This window comes from Sceloporus undulatus, chromosome 6 (assembly GCF_019175285.1).
Source record: "Sceloporus undulatus isolate JIND9_A2432 ecotype Alabama chromosome 6, SceUnd_v1.1, whole genome shotgun sequence".
NCBI classification, from domain to species: Eukaryota; Metazoa; Chordata; class Lepidosauria; order Squamata; family Phrynosomatidae; genus Sceloporus; species Sceloporus undulatus.
In genome coordinates, this window is record NC_056527.1 from 147,837,560 (window position 1) to 147,854,447 (window position 16,888).

A 16,888-nucleotide genomic window follows, 5' to 3' on the forward strand; every position below is an offset into this window, starting at 1 on the left:
CCATCATTCCAGGGAATCCACCCATTTATTGCATCCTGAATCCATACATTAAAATAATTCTACCTAATCCAAAGCAACAAAGGGCCTATTCCTACCCTGTTGAACATTGCTCCTCTCCCCTCCAACTCTTCCCATTACAGCCCTTTCCTTGAGGCTTCGCCACCCCATTCCTTCCAACTGTCCTCTTTCGATGGCAGCGATTAATCCTTTGCCGTCCCACTTTTCCAGCTGCTTTGGAAAAATCCCAGTTTCTCTCCCACTTTCCCCCTTTGTCCCTACTTTCCTTCAATGGCTGCAAACCAAGTCCAAACTACAAAAGCAAGTTGATCGATTGTAAATGCAGCAGCGCTTCGCATGCTGCTAAATTTAATCTCTTCTCGTAAGAGGAATGATTGCTTCCAGACTTGTTTTCAGACCGTGTCATATCTATCCTACTTGGCCTCTGTAATTACGACAGATTATGGAGACGTTTTCTGGTTATCTCATGTGTCTCATTGGCGGCTTGCTTTTGTCCTCCTCTTTTCCCCTCTGTCTCCAGGTTTCGTGCTCTTGGTAGTATTGGTCAGTAGCTTCATAATGGTCGCTATCACCGCCGCGGCATTTTGGCTGATTCGCAGGAGAAAGAGGTATGTCTTTTTATTGCTATGCCAAAGGAAGCCTTTTATTAGATTGCTATCTTGCCTTTCTTTCTTGGGATGCGACGCAAAATGGCTCCCAGTATGAATGCAGAAACATGGACCACAAAACTATGGTTCGAAAGAAGCCCAAAGAAATAATGCCAATTGCCCCTCTGTTGCTTTACAAGTTGAGTCTCCTTCTCCAAAATGCTCGGGACCAGACATGTTTGGGATACTTTAAAACAAAGTTTTTGGAATACCTGTCTTTGCATATTTATACCAAATGAGTTTATGGGACCCAAGTCTATACAGGAAATTCATTTATGTTTCATATGCACCTTGTACCTATAGGTAATTTGAAGCACAATATTTTTTAAATAATTTTGTGCATGGAACAAATTTTGTGTACATGGGACTGTCACAAAGCAAAGATGTCACTATCACAGACATCCATGGAAAAAAATTGGGGTTTTGGAACATTTTGGATTTTGGAATTCAGGAAAAGGGAGACTCAGCCTGTAATGGTTTCCTCTAAAACGGGTTAAAATCCTCATTTCGCCATGACTGGACCTTGCCGGGAGGGACTGGGGATGCCCACCTTTTGGGGGAAATAGACAAAGGAAATGTCCCTCATCGTCTTATACAGCATTATGAAGGTCTATTGGCCAAACTGATTACCCAGATCCTTCGTCCTCGCCTCCTCTTGCTTCCAATGGAAGAGACCTGTTCAGACTGAAAACTGTTTCTCTAGGAAGTCCCAACCTGTGACCAAAATCCTTCTGTAGCGAGATCTCACTTCTTTGCACCAGTTTGGAGAGGCTCTTGGCCATCCCAAACTGAAGAACAACAGGGCTTTCAAATCATTGCTGATTATGGAGTATATCACACGGGACTTTTTGGGGATTTTTGGAGCTCAGATCCGGGGTGACTGAGGGTCCACAATGCGAATTCACATTATAATGTGAATGTGTTATCAGGCGCGATTCTTTTCTATGGGCGCTCCTTCCGTGGCACTTCTGCCATGATTCCAAAGTGACTCCTCATTTGGTAAAATCAGAAAAAAAAATGAATTCACAGAATTTGCTTTCAAGCTCCCTTCGATTTCACTTCGAATTGGTCTGGTGTGGAAGATCAGTCCGATGTCGCCCCCCTTGGCCCCTGCGTCCTGCTCTTCATCCCTCTCCTCCTCCTTCATGCCATCTCCTCCTCTCTGCCACCCTGCGACCTATCCCATCATCCCCAGCCTTCTCCTGCATCCCAATCCTGGCCCCACTGATCCCCTGCGGCCTATCCCATCATCCCCTTACTGCTCCTTCAGTCCGATCCCGTCCCCAGTGACCCCCTGCAATATATCCCATCATCCCCTGACTGCTCCTTCAGCCCAATGAAGGATGACAGCTAAGGAGGGGGCAGGGAAGGAGGACAGGATCCAGACTCCCACTGAGCATGCGCAGGGGTCTCAATTCAAATAATCGAATCCGCATGGTGTGCACCGGTGTGGCAATACAATGTGCACTCACTCCGCTTTGCATGAATCCACATCATGTGACTTGCCTTGGAATCGATTCCCCCTCAATTCGGAAGGGCAACCAGGTGTGATAAAACAGTCACGTTATGACGTGCATTCACATAGCTGAAGCAGGAGTCACCCCAGATCTGAGCTCCAAAAAACCCCGTGTGATATACTCCACTGTGAAGTTGAAGACTTTCATGGCCGTCATCCATAGTTTTTTGTGGGTTTTTTGAGCTCTGTGGCCATGTTCTAGAAGAGTTTCTCTGAAGATGCCAGCCACAGATGCTGACGAAATGTCAGAAACAAACTTGGCCACAGAGCCCGAAAAACCCACAAAAACCTATTGCTGATATTCCATCCTCGGCTAACCCACTGCCCTGTTTTTCAGCAGCAAAAGGACAAGAGAAGGCAAAGGGGTCATCTACAAGCCAGCGGTCAGCAAAGAAGAAGAGAATATCTCCAAAGCCTAAGCCTGGCTCTGATACCCAAGTCGCCCATCTTTTTCCACAGCTTTGCCAAAATATTCAAGTCTTCTTTACAGATCGGCAGCCCAAACTTTCATATACCTCTGGCCTTTAGCTGTCAATTAAGGTGGGATGTGACTTTTCCCTCTGAGCTCAAAAAAAGGGCATATCCAAATGTTATATTTTGTACATTTGAGTATGAAAGGTCAGGCAAAGTTTGCTCTTCAGCAGTTCTATATGTGGCATTAAAGAGAGATTAAAGTGCACTTAAAGCATCCCGCAAATAAAGCGAAAATGGCAAATCATTGCACAAATAAAATGATATTGGAAATGCATTGCTGGTGAAATCCTGAAAGTAAAAAGATGCGCATTAATGCTCCTTTGTGACCACTTTAATGGTAGGATATCGTTTTGTCTAAGATATTCACGGGATAAACTCCCAATCTCCTTTGTGTGATAAACTCCTATGACTCTTTATTGCATATCCAAAAATGTCTTGGTGCATCTACATTGTAGAAATAATGCAGCTTCACACCACTTTAAAGGCTGTCGCTTCATTCTATGGGATCCTAAGATTGATAGTTTTACAAGGTCTTGAGCCTTCTCTGCCGAAGCCTCACAAAACTACAAATCCCAGGATTGCACAGGATGAAGTCATGACAGTTAAAGCGATGTCTAATTGCATTATTTCTACGGTGTAGACGCACCCTCAAAAAGTACCAAATGATGCATTGGGAGCTGGCGAGGGTCTCAGTTTACGCTGCATTTCTAAACATGAGATTTAGGAATTTCTTCTGATGCGCATGAGAGCAGTTTGAAGAAAACCATTCAGTCCTATTTGTAAGCATCTAAATGGGGAACACTCTTTTGCAAGGGCTGGCTTAAGGTGTTTTGCCGGTCTGACTCTGGGCAGCATCTTTTCTACTAAAATAGTTCAAGTGAACACTGTATTTTCATTGAAATTATACTGAATTATTGTTAACTTTGGGATAAAGACAACCTTGTTTCCTCCTTTGTGGTGAACCCAGGTAGGAGAAGCAGGAGGTTTGTAGAGAAGGTTCTACCTTGTGATAATAATGATGACCTTTATGAACAAAATCTGTAATTGTATGTTTATTGAGCAGCACACAATAAATATTTTTATTAAGGCTTTTGTGGCGACTCCCTTTCTACTTCAAATATTTTTGTTTTGTTTTATAGCTTTCTTAGCACAGAGAATCCTATTTAGGGAAAGAGATCAGAGGCGGAAATGTTTCCCTTTTTTGTGCTTCCTGAAATTGCATACTTTTTAGTCCAAAGGAGAAAAACATTGCTGTGATTCAGATAACCAAGTTTCTGATTAACAGACTATTTTACTGCGTATCTTTACTCCAAGGTAAATTCCGCTCATTTGAATGGGACTTGAAACTGCAAATCATAGAAATCCCAGCTTGACACCACTTTAACTGCCATGACTCTATCCTATGGATTACTAGGATTTGTAGTTTGCTGAGTTCGGCCTGTTACAGACTGCCAAAATAAAGCTGCTTCGGGTCTCTTTGGAGGTATGCTGTTTAAATGATGCATGGGTCCTAAGAGTCCGGAGGTCGTGCCAAAGCCACACTCCATTCCTAAGCACTGGAGTGCAGCTTTGGTGCAGCTTCTGGATTCTTAGGACGCATGCATCCCCAAGCAGCTTTATTTTGGCAGTCTGTAACAGGCCTGAGTTTCCATAAGATTGCAGCCTTAAAGGTTTAGGAAGAAAGGACCTGCAAGAGTGGAGAACTTTGGGATTTTTCTATATTCAAAGGGGTGTTATGAATAAACATTATCATTACTTGGTTACTGCCCTGGAGCACTATAATTCCAGCAAAATAAGTGGTAAAAATGCTCTCCAGTTTAAACCTTTTGAAAACATCAACCTTAACTTCCAGGGAGATAAGCATTACAGAGCCCAATACTGTATTGACTTATTGGGCTTTGAAGGCCAAAAACAAGATCAAATGAAAGATTTTGCACAAAATCCGTGCAAAACACAATCCCAAAGCAGTGCAACCACTTTTCTTTTTCTCTATAGTAAATACAGTGGATCCTTGGTCTCAGGAGCCTTTGTGGATATCAAAATCCATGGATGCTCAAGTCTCATTATATACAATGGTGCAGTCAAATGGGTCCCTTACATAAACTTGCAGACCGACTCTGCATTGCAAACCATCGTGGTAAATGCTATGGAAATGTCATCTGCTAGCAAGGCTACTCATGCAGTAAATACTTTGGCAGATGGCAAAAGGGATTCATAATTCATATTTCAGAAGAGACAGAGGGGAAAAACACCAAGACATGTAAAAAATGGCTTGACTGGTGGAAGCGAATCCTTGCTTTTAAACTGCAAAACCAGTATACAGGATGAATCTCCATTATGTGAAATTCTGAAATATTCTGCCCTCTCTCCACAACACCAATCTTTTCCACGTTAAAGGATGGAAATACAGGTTGGGTCACCCAGAATCCCAAAATCGAGAATTGGCCCTCCTGATACCTTTAAACTGCACCTCCCATCATCCTTGGTAATACCAGAAAGGAAGAGTGTCCCTTTTGCTTTCTGATGCTTCAGTGTACACAAATTTCATTTAATGCACAAAATTAATATTGCGTACAAAATTACCTTCGGGCTATAAGGTGCGTATGAAACATAAATGAATTTTGTGTTTAGACTTGAGCTCCATCTTCAAAACATCCCTTTACGTAGATGTAAATATTCCCAAACCCCAAGCACTTCTGGTCCCAAGTGTTTCAGAAAAGAGAGACCCAATGTGTACCAAATTCAGAGGTCAACACAGTAGCTTTGCAGATCATGTTCAAATTGGATGTAATTACTTGCAAATTAAACTAGCAGGAAGGTTCCCAGAGAACTCCAACTTGGTTCAAAGAACTTGTTTTCTGCATCAAAAGAGAAGTCATTTGGTTCCCTCTAATGGCAGCATATAAAACTGAAAATTTCAGGAATAAAATCTGGGACTATTTGTTATATGTATAAATATTTTAAAGTATTTCCATATTTTACTGACGTCTCAGGCTGCATCTGCACTACAGAAATAACACAATTTGACACAGCTTTAACTGCCATGGCTCAATGCTATGGACTCTTGGGATTTGTAGTTTATTGTGGCACCAGAGCTCTCTGGCGGGGAAAGCTAAATTATCTCACAAAGCTAAACATCCCAGAAAAATGCCATATTATCAAGCCATGACCGTTAAAGCGGTGCCAAACTGCAGTGCAAATGTAGCTCGAGACATCAGTAAAACATGGAAGTATGTTAAATATACTGTATATATAATACAGACATAAACGTGGTTAAAAAGCAAACTGACAGCTCTTCCATCTCTATTAACAATTTGTCATTTGAGACAATTTCATAAACTATGGCCCTCCCAATATCTTTAAACTGCACCTCCTATCATCCTTGGCAACCGCAATGCCACTTAAGAACGATGAAAGTCGAAGGGACACAAAAAGTCTGCCTGGTGTGCAAATATTTTAAAATTAAATAAAACCCTAAACTCTTAAGGCTTTAGGAAATGGCTTCTGCCCACTTTCTCTTGTTGCAAAGCCTCTCCTGGGTCTAAAATGGTCTCCAAAATGCTCCCTCCTAAAGTTTCTGGGGACATTTGGAGACCAAAAGTATTGCATGGTTTTTTTGGCAGAAGTACATCCTTCCAAATTGTAGCCCCACTTCCAGAGTCGCTCACCCTTTGTGTAGACGATAGTGTTAAGCCCAATGTGCAGAATTGCATGCATTACACCAGAGAAAGATGTGCAACGAAAGGTCACCAGAGACGCTTCCTCCATTGTGAGACGGAAAGGCGTCCTTACAGGAGGTAAGTCTCTTACCTGAGGCCTCTTCCAGAGCCAACAGCCATGCAACGCTCTGCAGACATTGCCCAATGCCAACGTTACGATTTCATACAAACCCCCAACACTTTATTATGTAATTTTATTTGAGACACACATAGTTATAAAAGAGTTCACTTGAAATAACAGCCCCCTTTTCCCCTCCCTCCCCCTTTTTGTCTTTTTACATAGCATCAGTATACAATTAATGGTCAGGTTTACAAGTTAACCATATGATAAGTCCATTTTATCATCTGCAGGAGCATCTTCCGCCTTTATGCCTTTGGAGATGTGACCAGATGTGCTTCACACTCGGCAAAACAACTGTATGTAAAATAAAAATATTAGGCTGCCTTGGGTCACGCTTTGTTCCTCCGAATTTAGTATACTGCATTAAAAACTATAAACCCAAGAGGATGGGAAAATGTCCTTTGCACACTTTCTCTTTTGTAAGGCCATAGGAATGCACTACAATTCCTCCAGAAACTAGGAAATATGGTTTTTAAGACTACATTTGCAATGTAAACTATGAGACTAGGATGTGGTTGCACCAATTTCACAATCGGCCACAGCTGGCCTTAAATCTTACTAACATTTCACTCATCGTTCCCATCACAACCAAAAATGTTGAAATTTTTATCTGCCATCTATCACAAGCCTTCCAGTGTTGCCAACCACCAAACCATCATAACAGAACCAGGTTTATAATACAACATCCATTTGGGCCTAACAGAAGCAACGGACTTTTATTCTCTTCAACCCGAAAGTGAGAAACAGGAATGCACTTGGGACTGATACACTCCGTATATGTATTTTTTTTAGTATGATCTACACTTCTCAAAAAATAAGCCAGCAGGTATTTTACAAGTATTGTACAGAAAGAACACAAAAGAAGTTTGCCAAAAGATTTAAGGTTCTTCCTGTGCAGCCCGGGAACCCAAACTTTTTTTAGAGTGAAGTGTGAAACCTAAGAAAACAAAACCTTCTGAAGTTATTTAAAAAGCCCAATGGAAGGAGGCTTTGATGGATCGCTAGGTTTAAGCTAAGCAGGACTTGTGTGTTTTCAAAACTGCGTTCTCTCAAAGTCAGTAGTAAAGCAGAGGCTCAGTGGGGAAAGTGGTCTTTCTGTCCCTGAATCGTGACGAAGAAATGCCCTTTTATTAAAGGGAATGAGGTTTGCAGAGAAAGGCCAAATACGTTGTTATCTTGGAGAAGGTACAAAAGGTTTCTTTTGAAGGGGGAACCTAAGCTAGCTGATAGCAAAGTTGCAATTTAAAGGCTGAACCCATTTATGATCAGCCTTATGAGTATCTTCTCCAGGTTAGAAAAGTGTGTAGGAAGTGACTGGGCAAAGGCCACCTCTGACTGTAAACACTCGCTTGCCTAAAGCACTTGAGGGAAGTGAAAAGTTGGCTTTGTGTGGCATTCCTCACCTGGGCACCTTACCTGAGACTACAGCTCCCATCATCCACAGCCAGCATGGGGTTGATGAGGTTGCAGTCCAATATCTGGAAGGTGTCAGGCTGAGGAAGGTGGATACAGCACATTTCACTTTTGCAAGGCATAGCAGTTGCAGGAAAGAAAAACTCAACAAGGTCTTGATCAACCATCATAAAAAGTCCAAAGCGCAGCCATATCACTTAATATTGCTGCACAATGTTGTTGGGGTTTTTTTGTGTGTGTTACTTTTAAGATTACAGTTGTTTCCTCATGAAACAAATATTTCTGAAACTTCAGCAGGGAAAAGACAATTGTGTCACTAATTAAAACCCCAAATGAAAACAAAAACCCACCCACCTCCAAACATTAACATCACAAAGAGAAGTGAACTGAGTGTATATGTGCGTGGCATCCTTACGCCAAGCTTAAAGTGAATTTCCTATGGTCTTACTCAAATTTTTATGTACATTTTAGCACAGCTAGAAGTAAGAAAATAGCAACGTTTCTTTTTAATAAAACAAAAAACAAGAGCAGATTACCCCAAATTTGCTGCTGCTTCAAGAAGCATTTTTTTTTTATCGGTTCAACTAGTTGCAGGCTCTCTCAAAGGGAAGTTCACAGAGATGAAACCCTCGCACACAGAACCAAAACATAAAGGACGACACGGGCAAAGAGGAAGCACAACAAAGCAAAGAAGAACGTGCGGAAGGGAACCACAGAACGTGTCAGTTTTGGCTTTCGGACAACCTCCTGAGATACAGATTACGATACAAAGTCAGAGGTGATAAAGAAGAAGATGGACATTCATCAAAGAGAGTCCCACTTGCCCTAAAGAAAGCACTTTTGATATAAATTAGGAATGCTTTAGTTCAAATGTGGGACCCAGAGCTGTCAGGCAGAAACAAGTATTTTGCTGTTTTAATATTCTCAGACACACTCCTTTTTCTTTTTCCATCAAAACAGATCGGGGGGGACTGGGGACACAATCCAAGAGGTAATTTGCACAAAATGGTTAGGCCTGCAGGTGAGGAGTGTGTCTATGCACACAACTCCGGAGGAATGGTTTCTTTCCTAACCTGTTCAGAGGTTGAGAAGATGCCTTCTGTTGGTTTCCAATGGCCAACCTACAGTATTTGTGAGAAAGACAGCTAGACCCAAACATGATTTTGACTAACCTAACAGCCTCTGTCAAAATATCAGCCATGGTGCTGTCTAGAGTAAAATGGTCCAGACGTAAAGAGTTGTAGTTTGTAGGGGTCTTTGTTTGGCACATCAGTAAAATAAAGCACCTGTTTTAAACCCCTGCCAAGATTTTTTTAAAAATGAAAAATGTTAATAGTGGTGTCACAGAGTAGATGGGAGTCTCAGCTGAATGAGAAAGGTGGTTGAAGGTCTGAATTAACTTCAGTTCCCCAAGAATCAAGGATGGTCATACCTGGAGGAAGAGCGACTACGCTTTTTGTAAAACACCTTCTTTATCGGAAGGGACTGAAAACTAAGGGGACACTTGCTACGTGAGCCTTCTCTATCAATATTCAACAGGGTGAAACCAGAACCAGGAAGCTTTAGACTCAAAACAGCCGCTGTGCTGAACACAGGCGACAACTCGAGGCTCTTGTGAAAGCGCCCAGAAATAGAAATGAAGTTGCAGTGCAGGTGTCACTGAGCTGAGGACGTAAGAAACAGAAAAAGCAATACTCTACATTCAGGAAGCAAAATGCCATTTCAGTGTCAACAGATGTGTATGTGTGTGTTTAAAAACAAAATGGGTAGCGATTACCCCAATGGAGAGATTAAGTGCCTGAGGTGTCAAGCTCTCCTCAACATGTTAAACAAAGCCCACTTATATACTGCTTACAGGTTTGTATGCCTGAGAAAAATACTAGGGACATATACTAGACCGCTCTGTACATGACTTGTGCCCACAGCAGAAAGTGGTATATGTCGAGGTACAGAGTGAGTGGAGTTCACATAGGATGCACGCAATCCATCCTGCCTTCTCTTCCACTCTGAAGGAAGTAACTCACATTCCAGAGCACATCTAAGTTAATTGGAGTGGAAGAGGAGAACTAGGTGGAGGGGAACATGGGAAGTGCACACAGGTTTGGGCTGACCACTCATAAATGCAGGCAGCGAAATCCTCTGTGCCGGGTGGCTGTACCCATGGAGAGCTGGAGCATGTGCTCTACAGAGGCAGGGGAGGGAGTCCATTCCGATCCTTTCACACTACTGCTGGAAAAGAACAGAAACGCACGGCGTCACGTTACAGACCACTTAGCAGACTCCCAAAAGAGCTGTGCAAATACCCAAGGTGTATGACTGTGCTCTAAGCAGGCAACAAAAGGCTAGTACAGGTGTGCAAAGAAAAAACAACAACAACTTAGCAGCTTTTGAAGCAAGCAGTGAAACAAAAGTGATGAAGAAGAAAGAAGATGTAGCTCCTGCGTTTGTGTTTGTCTCTCTCATTCTCTCTCTCCCTCAACTTCACGGCTTCCGTGTTTGAGAGGAAAGAGCCCGACATGTTGAGAAGCAGAGCAACCTAAAATCCATTCTCTTGGCTTAGAGCACTCTACATTCAAAAAGAGCTCTCAGCAGCAGCCTGGTGGTAACAGCTCTGAGGCGAGGTGAGCCTGTGCTTTCAGAGAAGCAGAAAAGGGTTGGTTGGTTGGGTTTTTTTTCTTTCTAGGTATGCTGCAGTCTATTATTAGGAGTTCATCAAAGCAGCGTGCATCGAAAGAAGCTGCTCTTCTTTGATCTGTTTTCTGTGATTTTCACTGGGCCGCTTGCACCTGCCGAACTGTTCTCATTCTAAGGAGAGACAAGGACAAAAAATGAGAGAAGGAAGTGTGTTGTGTTGTTATGAAGAAACAAAAGGCTTGAGGCTCTTTGGGGTACTCAACAATACTCTCAAGTCTAATGGAGAACTAGTCAAAAATCCTGTATGATCATGTACTGGTGGATCTGAAAGTGAGCTAAATTAAGAGCACATAAGCGCTCTGTGGGGAAATAAAGGATCCTAGAAGCCCAAACTGTCCTCACCCAAAGTGCATTTCATTGCATTGCTGTACTCCTCCTTGCAAACAGCCCCTATTTAGGTCATTTAACTCTGCCCCAGCACTGCAACATTAGAATCACAACTAATTCAGAGACGCAGGGTAGTTACTGCCTGTTGCAGCCCTGAGTCACTACCCTAAAATTGCAGCCTTCCAGTTGGAAGTCACACCTAGTACTGACACTTGAGGAGAAACACAGGGAGGGACCAGTTTTAACAGAGGACCTTTTAATCCAGAAGGGTGACCAAGTAACTGAACATTATTCCAACACTGGAGGTGGGCAACTGTTGGAGGCTAAGGGCTACATTAGCCCTTAGAGGAGGAGGGCCACACTCCCTGCTGCATTTTCCCCCTGCAAAAAATGAAAATGAACAAAAACAACTTCCACCTAACCAACTATCTCTTGCCCCCAAATGTACTCTAGGACTGTGGAAGGATTTCCACCGTGTTTTTAGGCCACTGGCCATTTCTGGCCTAAGACAGGCCTTTTTAAAATGTCACTTCTTGTTAACTTCCTCTTTAAAAAAAGTCTCCCCCAGGCCTGAACTGACTCAGGGGGGCAAAACATGGCAAAAAATATCACCAGGACCTCAGAACATACCCAGTTTGGCAGGGACAATGCTGATTAATCCTCTGCTATCCCACTTTTTCCAGCTATTTTTAAAAACATCCCACTTTCTCTCCTCTTCTCCCACTTTCCCCCTTCATCTCAAATTATGCTCATTGTTGCAAACTGAGTTCAAAATGCAAAAATAGTTTGCACTCCATTAGCTCAGTAGAGAAGAGAGGAGGGGCTGGAATCCTGTCCTTCTCAGTCAGCCCAGGCAAAAGCAAACTGCTGCTATCTCTCCTAGCTTGTGTGCTCTTCCTCACCCATAACTTTTGTCATATTGACCATGCTCTTTTGATGCTATTTGGCCACATGTGTTCCAGCTTTCATCTGTGAAATGCTGGGAGGGTATGCCAGAGGGGCAAAGCATTACCCTCGCAAATAATTTTTGAGACCTTGGGGGTGCTGGGGGCTGCACATGGCCCATTTTGCCCACCTGTGCCCTACTCAAATGTAACTGATTCATGCAAAAGAGAAGTGGCACGAGCAGGTTCTCAGGTAAGTCTCATTCATGGGGTTCATGCAGAGGAGGAGCCCTTAACCAGGTATGCTGCACTTGGTTTTTACATATTAACATCTTGCTGTTATTGGTCAGGCTAGAAACAGTCAAGATCAAGATTACATGCCATTGAAAAAGAGAACAAATAAAGCTGTGTTTGTGTGCATTCACACCCTGGGCTTTCTAGTGGAAAATGCAAAGGCACCTCCTGCTGGGCGAGAAGTTGGCTTCACAGATACTCCAAATGCCCCCAAAGATCACTATAATAGAGGTAAATCCTCCAACCCCTAACACTTGGAGGAGAGGGACTACAACAATTTGCTGGCTACAAAGGCTAGGCATAATCTGTGGGCCTCTACAGCAAGACAGACCAGTTGAGAGCTACAGATAAGAAGATGAACAAACCATTTTTCTGTTGAGTTTTGTCATAATATCCCGTGCAAGAGTGAAGAACGCCTGGAAGCAAAGCAAAGAATTATCAGACAAAGGAAACAGGATGGGAGCATTAATTTATGATTTACTTTTATTTATTTAATGTCTAGCTTTAATTAATTAATGCCTTTCTCCTGGCAGGGGACCTAAATTGGCTTACAAAAATGCTAGAACAATGAAATAGGTATATGACAATTAAACAAATTACCATATTAAAATGCGATTAATTTTTTTAAATGTGTAAAGTCACGCGAGTGTTACCTAATCTGTTAAAACTAACTAATCTGTTAACACTAACACTTATTAGTTAACATAGGTTAACTAGCTAAAAGTGCTGACTCTAGAAAGTTCTACCTTGGGAACCTGAAGCACAGGGTGAACTGTCTTCAAAATCTATAACATTTCAAGCAAGATTACAATGACAGGAAAGGCATGATCTTAAGAAATCAAGATTGGCAAATATGCTGTGAAAATGACTTCACAGATATCTTGACAGACTCACAGACATATATGCTGTATGTGAGAACGACTTAAATCTGGCAGACTTCTGACATTTGCGATACCAGAGTCTCCATTTTTGGCTGTAAGCCATGCACAACATCTGCAAGGCCCCGCTGGACATGCACTGGCTTGCACACAGCAGCAGCCACCCACCCACCCACCCTTGCTTACTTTCTGAGTCACATTCAGGCAGGCTTGCTCTGCAAGAGAGAAGCTCTGCAGAAGACTTCTGTTGCCTCTGCCTTCTGTGGAGCAAAACCCAAAGCGAAACAAGGCCCAGCCCTTCCTGCTAATCCTCTGGAGGAAGAGGAAGGCCTTCTTTCACTTTGCACCAGACTCTGGAGAAAGAAAGCTGCAGTGTGGATCCCCATGGGGCACACTTTCTCAGCCATGGTTCCTAGAACCCTGGGATTGTGGGAGATGTCACGAATTGAAGAAAACACACACACACACACACACACACACACACACACACTTTTTGAGTTGTTGGTATAATTTTTATGCCAGCATTTCCTGGGTAAAAAGGTTGCAAAAGACTGCTACTGACTATATTGCTCCATTTCCCAGAAGAGACTGTCTCGCTCAGTGCTGCCTGGTCTGTCGGACCTAATTTCTCGAGAGTCATGAGCAGAGAGCAAGAGCGAGGAAAGGCTCTCCCTATCTCCTGCTTCCACACCCATTTTTCCTCCTGGAGAATTATTTCTATCTATCCATCTATTCCTCTTCCCTCCTTTCTCCCATGCAATACCCAGGGTGGCTTACAACACCAGATTAAAACAGAACGCTGCCAAAAATCAATACAGAAGAAGGATTAACTATTGTATTAAAAACAGCACCAAATTAAAAACATAGAAGCATCTAAAACCAAAGAAATGAAGGGAAAAAAATCATCACTTCCCTTCCAATTAAAAGACTCTTTTGTGGCAAACATTTCAGCAGCCACCAAGAAGGCCTTCTCTTGTGTCCTGCAAAGGCAGTGGGATCTAGAAAAAGCTTTCTCCTAACATTTCAAAACTCAGACAGGCTCATATAGGGATATATGGTCATTCAGACAGTCTGGCCCCAATTCTATAGAGCTTTGTATTTTGTGACCAAGACGGTGAATACCAGACATTGTACTGGGCCTTCTAAGTATAAAGCATACAAAGCTTTACCACTGAAATATGGTCCCCCGCCAAACTTTTGCTACTTGAGTCCTGAAAGCTTTGATGGCCAAAGAGGCAATTACTGGCTAGTAAACCAAGACAAGCTTTAAACTCCCGCCCTCATCCAGCATCTCTATAAAAGGAGAGTGTTGTCTATTATTTATGAACAATATCATTTATCATAAATTATCATTTATGAGGACAGACAATTCAGACACACCAAGTTAAATTCTCAAAAATATTCTAACTGCAAGGTTATTAGCAGTTCTAGTCACTCTTACCTCTTCTACATTTATGCTCGATTTCGCACTGGTCTCCAGAAATTTGATTCCATAATCAATCGCTAACTGCAAGAGTTTCAAAGCATTCATTGTTAAGCATTTAATAAGTCTAATTTCAATATGCAGACGAGCCATGTATCTGTCCAGTTATCAGCTTTAGCACAATAAAGAGTCACAACCCAGGTTCCCAGCAAGGCCAAAGGCACATCCATGGCCCTCAAGAGAATTCTGAGAGATCCACAGTAAAAGGCACTGATAGAACTGTTCTGCACAACTACCTTGGGCTTGTCTCATCTCCCACAATTGTGTCCATTGTATATATACTTGAATCTGTACACAACGTGAGAATCCTCTGGCCTTCCAGGTGGCGTTGGACTGCAACTCCCAGCAGACTTAACTTGAAGAATAATAGCAGTCCAACAATACCTGGAGAGCCATAGGGTTCGCATTTCTACACTGGATCATACACACTGAGGTGTGTATCCCTGAAGGCACCGTCTTCAAGACATGTCCCACTGTATTAATGTTAGATATTTGTATTTTTAGCTCTTCGCCTCACAAGACTTTGACCCACTACAGCCAGCAGTTCAGACTGGTGGCTTTATCTTGCCAACTGTTTTATTTGAAATGAGTGAGCTTCTTGGAAATAATGCAAGTTAGCATAATACATTACGTTTGCTCAGTTGCTATCTAGTTACTCAGTGGCTCAAAATAAAGCAACGCAACAAAGGAGAAAAACCAGAAACATTAAAAATAACGTCCAAGGAATTATTATATTGGCAGGATTTACCTTTTCTCCCTTTTCTTTTGAAACTTGCCTTTTCTCATTCATATCACATTTGTTACCGAGGATCATTCTTTCTACGTCTGAAGATGCGTGCTGAAGAGAAGAAAACACAAAGGTAAGAGCAGCTGTGCCACAAAATGTATTCATCAGAGCAATGACACAAGAGAGAAAGTGTTCCTAGAAGTCAAGATGGCTAAACTGAGAATATCATACTCATGAGACGATGCGACTCTCCTTGGAAAAGACAATAATGCTTGGTAAAGTGGAAGGCAAAGCGAGAGACTGCACTACAGCTGAACTGATTTGGGCAAGTAAGCCTCAGATGCCCTGAATTTGTAAGACTTGAGTAGGGCAATTGATGACTGGAGATCTTGTAGATCTCTCAGTCATAGGGTTGCAGAAAAATAAAGGTTTTTTTTTTTTGCTTTCCACAACTCGCTCTAAACATTTTAGACCCAGAAGAGGCCTTTTTTTAACAACAGGAAGTGATTGGAAGTCACTTCCTGATTCAAAAAAGACTTCCCTGGGGTTTAAACTGGTCCAGGAGCCCCCCCCCCCCCCCAAGCCGGGGAAAAACTTTGCCTTGCTCCCTAGATGGCATTGCAGAGCTATTTTTTTCTTTGCCATAGGAGCTACTGGGGGAACCAATCTTGATACCCAACTTGATTTGCAGACGTGGTAAAAGTCTGGAAAGTGAGACAGCTATTGCCCATAAAAGAACTAAATCTGAATATCATATGTCTGAGTATAGACTGCAAGCTGCCTTCCTGCAGACAAATAAAATTTGACATTCCTTTGAGAAGACAAAACCACCAGTACGTCTGGCAGTCAGTTAGATTTTGATCTTCTTGATCTCTTGATTCACTGTTAACTCCCAGTGTTCCACAGGACAGAGCTTCTTAACCTAATCGATGTAGGGCAACTGCAATTTTTCCTCCTCCAATGTTCCATGGAGTGTGTTTGTGCCCACTGGCCACAACACTTTCTTGTTCTTGGAGACTCTCCAAGGAGTAGCAGCAGATGACTCATGGGGCAGCACTCTTCCCTGGACTACCATTTTGAGCCCCACTGCCAGAGGGCCTGCTGTTAATGACAGATTGGTGACACTGATATAGGTGCTGTCAACTCCTTTGACCAGTTTCCCCCATGTCAAACCCTTTCCCCCAAATACATCCTCCTCCAAACTTTCTCTGGACCATTTTCACTTCCTCTGCCCCTCACTTTTCTTTATCTGATTCAGTGTGTTGCAAAGCCCTGCCACCAGGCTTGATTCATGCTACCAAGTAAGCCCCACGTCAACTGTTCCAAGACAGGGTTTGCTCTGTGCTGGTGGCGAAATAAGCAACGAGTGGTAAACAAAGCTCTTAGAAACAAGGAGGGGAGGAAATGAACAAGGCTTTAGCCCAGAGCTAAGCAAAATGCCTGCCAACTAGAAGGGAAACGCAGAGTGCCATTATTCAAAGATAAACCCTAAAACAATATTGAGCCATGTACTCTCAAGCACAAATAGGCCATAAATACACACCTTGGCAGTCCCTTAAATTTTGCATTAATGCTTGTTTAAGCTCCAGCCCCCACATCAATGGAGAACGCACTTGGAGTGACCCTCCACTAATCTCTCCCCAAGAATTAACCAAGAGTTAATCTAGCCTCTCCCTGCATCCACTTTTCTTTG

General features: G+C 42.6%; 4 protein-coding genes across 8 annotated transcripts in view; 2 read left to right on the forward strand and 2 right to left on the reverse strand.

The window, feature by feature from the left end:
• CA12 (carbonic anhydrase 12) overlaps nt 1-3,741 on the forward strand; it is a 14,189-nt gene extending 10,448 nt beyond the window's left edge. For 2 of the 4 annotated variants that reach the window (XM_042471414.1, XM_042471416.1), the window contains 2 exons: nt 539-626; nt 2,519-3,741. In XM_042471414.1, the coding sequence (XP_042327348.1) occupies nt 539-626; nt 2,519-2,600 (170 nt within the window). In that variant the 3' untranslated portion in view covers nt 2,601-3,741. The remainder of the gene's footprint in view (nt 1-538; nt 627-2,518) is intronic. The other 2 variants (XM_042471415.1, XM_042471417.1) reach the window with 1 other exon arrangement.
• MINDY2 (MINDY lysine 48 deubiquitinase 2) overlaps nt 1-16,888 on the forward strand; it is a 689,230-nt gene that overhangs the window by 448,931 nt on the left and 223,411 nt on the right. The gene's annotated exons all lie outside the window — the stretch shown is intronic.
• Nucleotides 1-16,888, reverse strand: part of MYO1E (myosin IE) — a 568,767-nt gene that overhangs the window by 344,032 nt on the left and 207,847 nt on the right. The gene's annotated exons all lie outside the window — the stretch shown is intronic.
• The window catches only part of RAB8B (RAB8B, member RAS oncogene family), a 31,368-nt gene continuing 22,920 nt past the window's right edge, over nt 8,441-16,888 (reverse strand). The window contains exons 5-8 of the mRNA XM_042471413.1: nt 15,217-15,306; nt 14,427-14,492; nt 12,473-12,523; nt 8,441-10,713 (exon numbers count right to left, since the gene is read on the reverse strand). Coding sequence (XP_042327347.1) covers nt 10,621-10,713; nt 12,473-12,523; nt 14,427-14,492; nt 15,217-15,306 — 300 coding nt within the window. The 3' untranslated portion in view covers nt 8,441-10,620. The remainder of the gene's footprint in view (nt 10,714-12,472; nt 12,524-14,426; nt 14,493-15,216; nt 15,307-16,888) is intronic.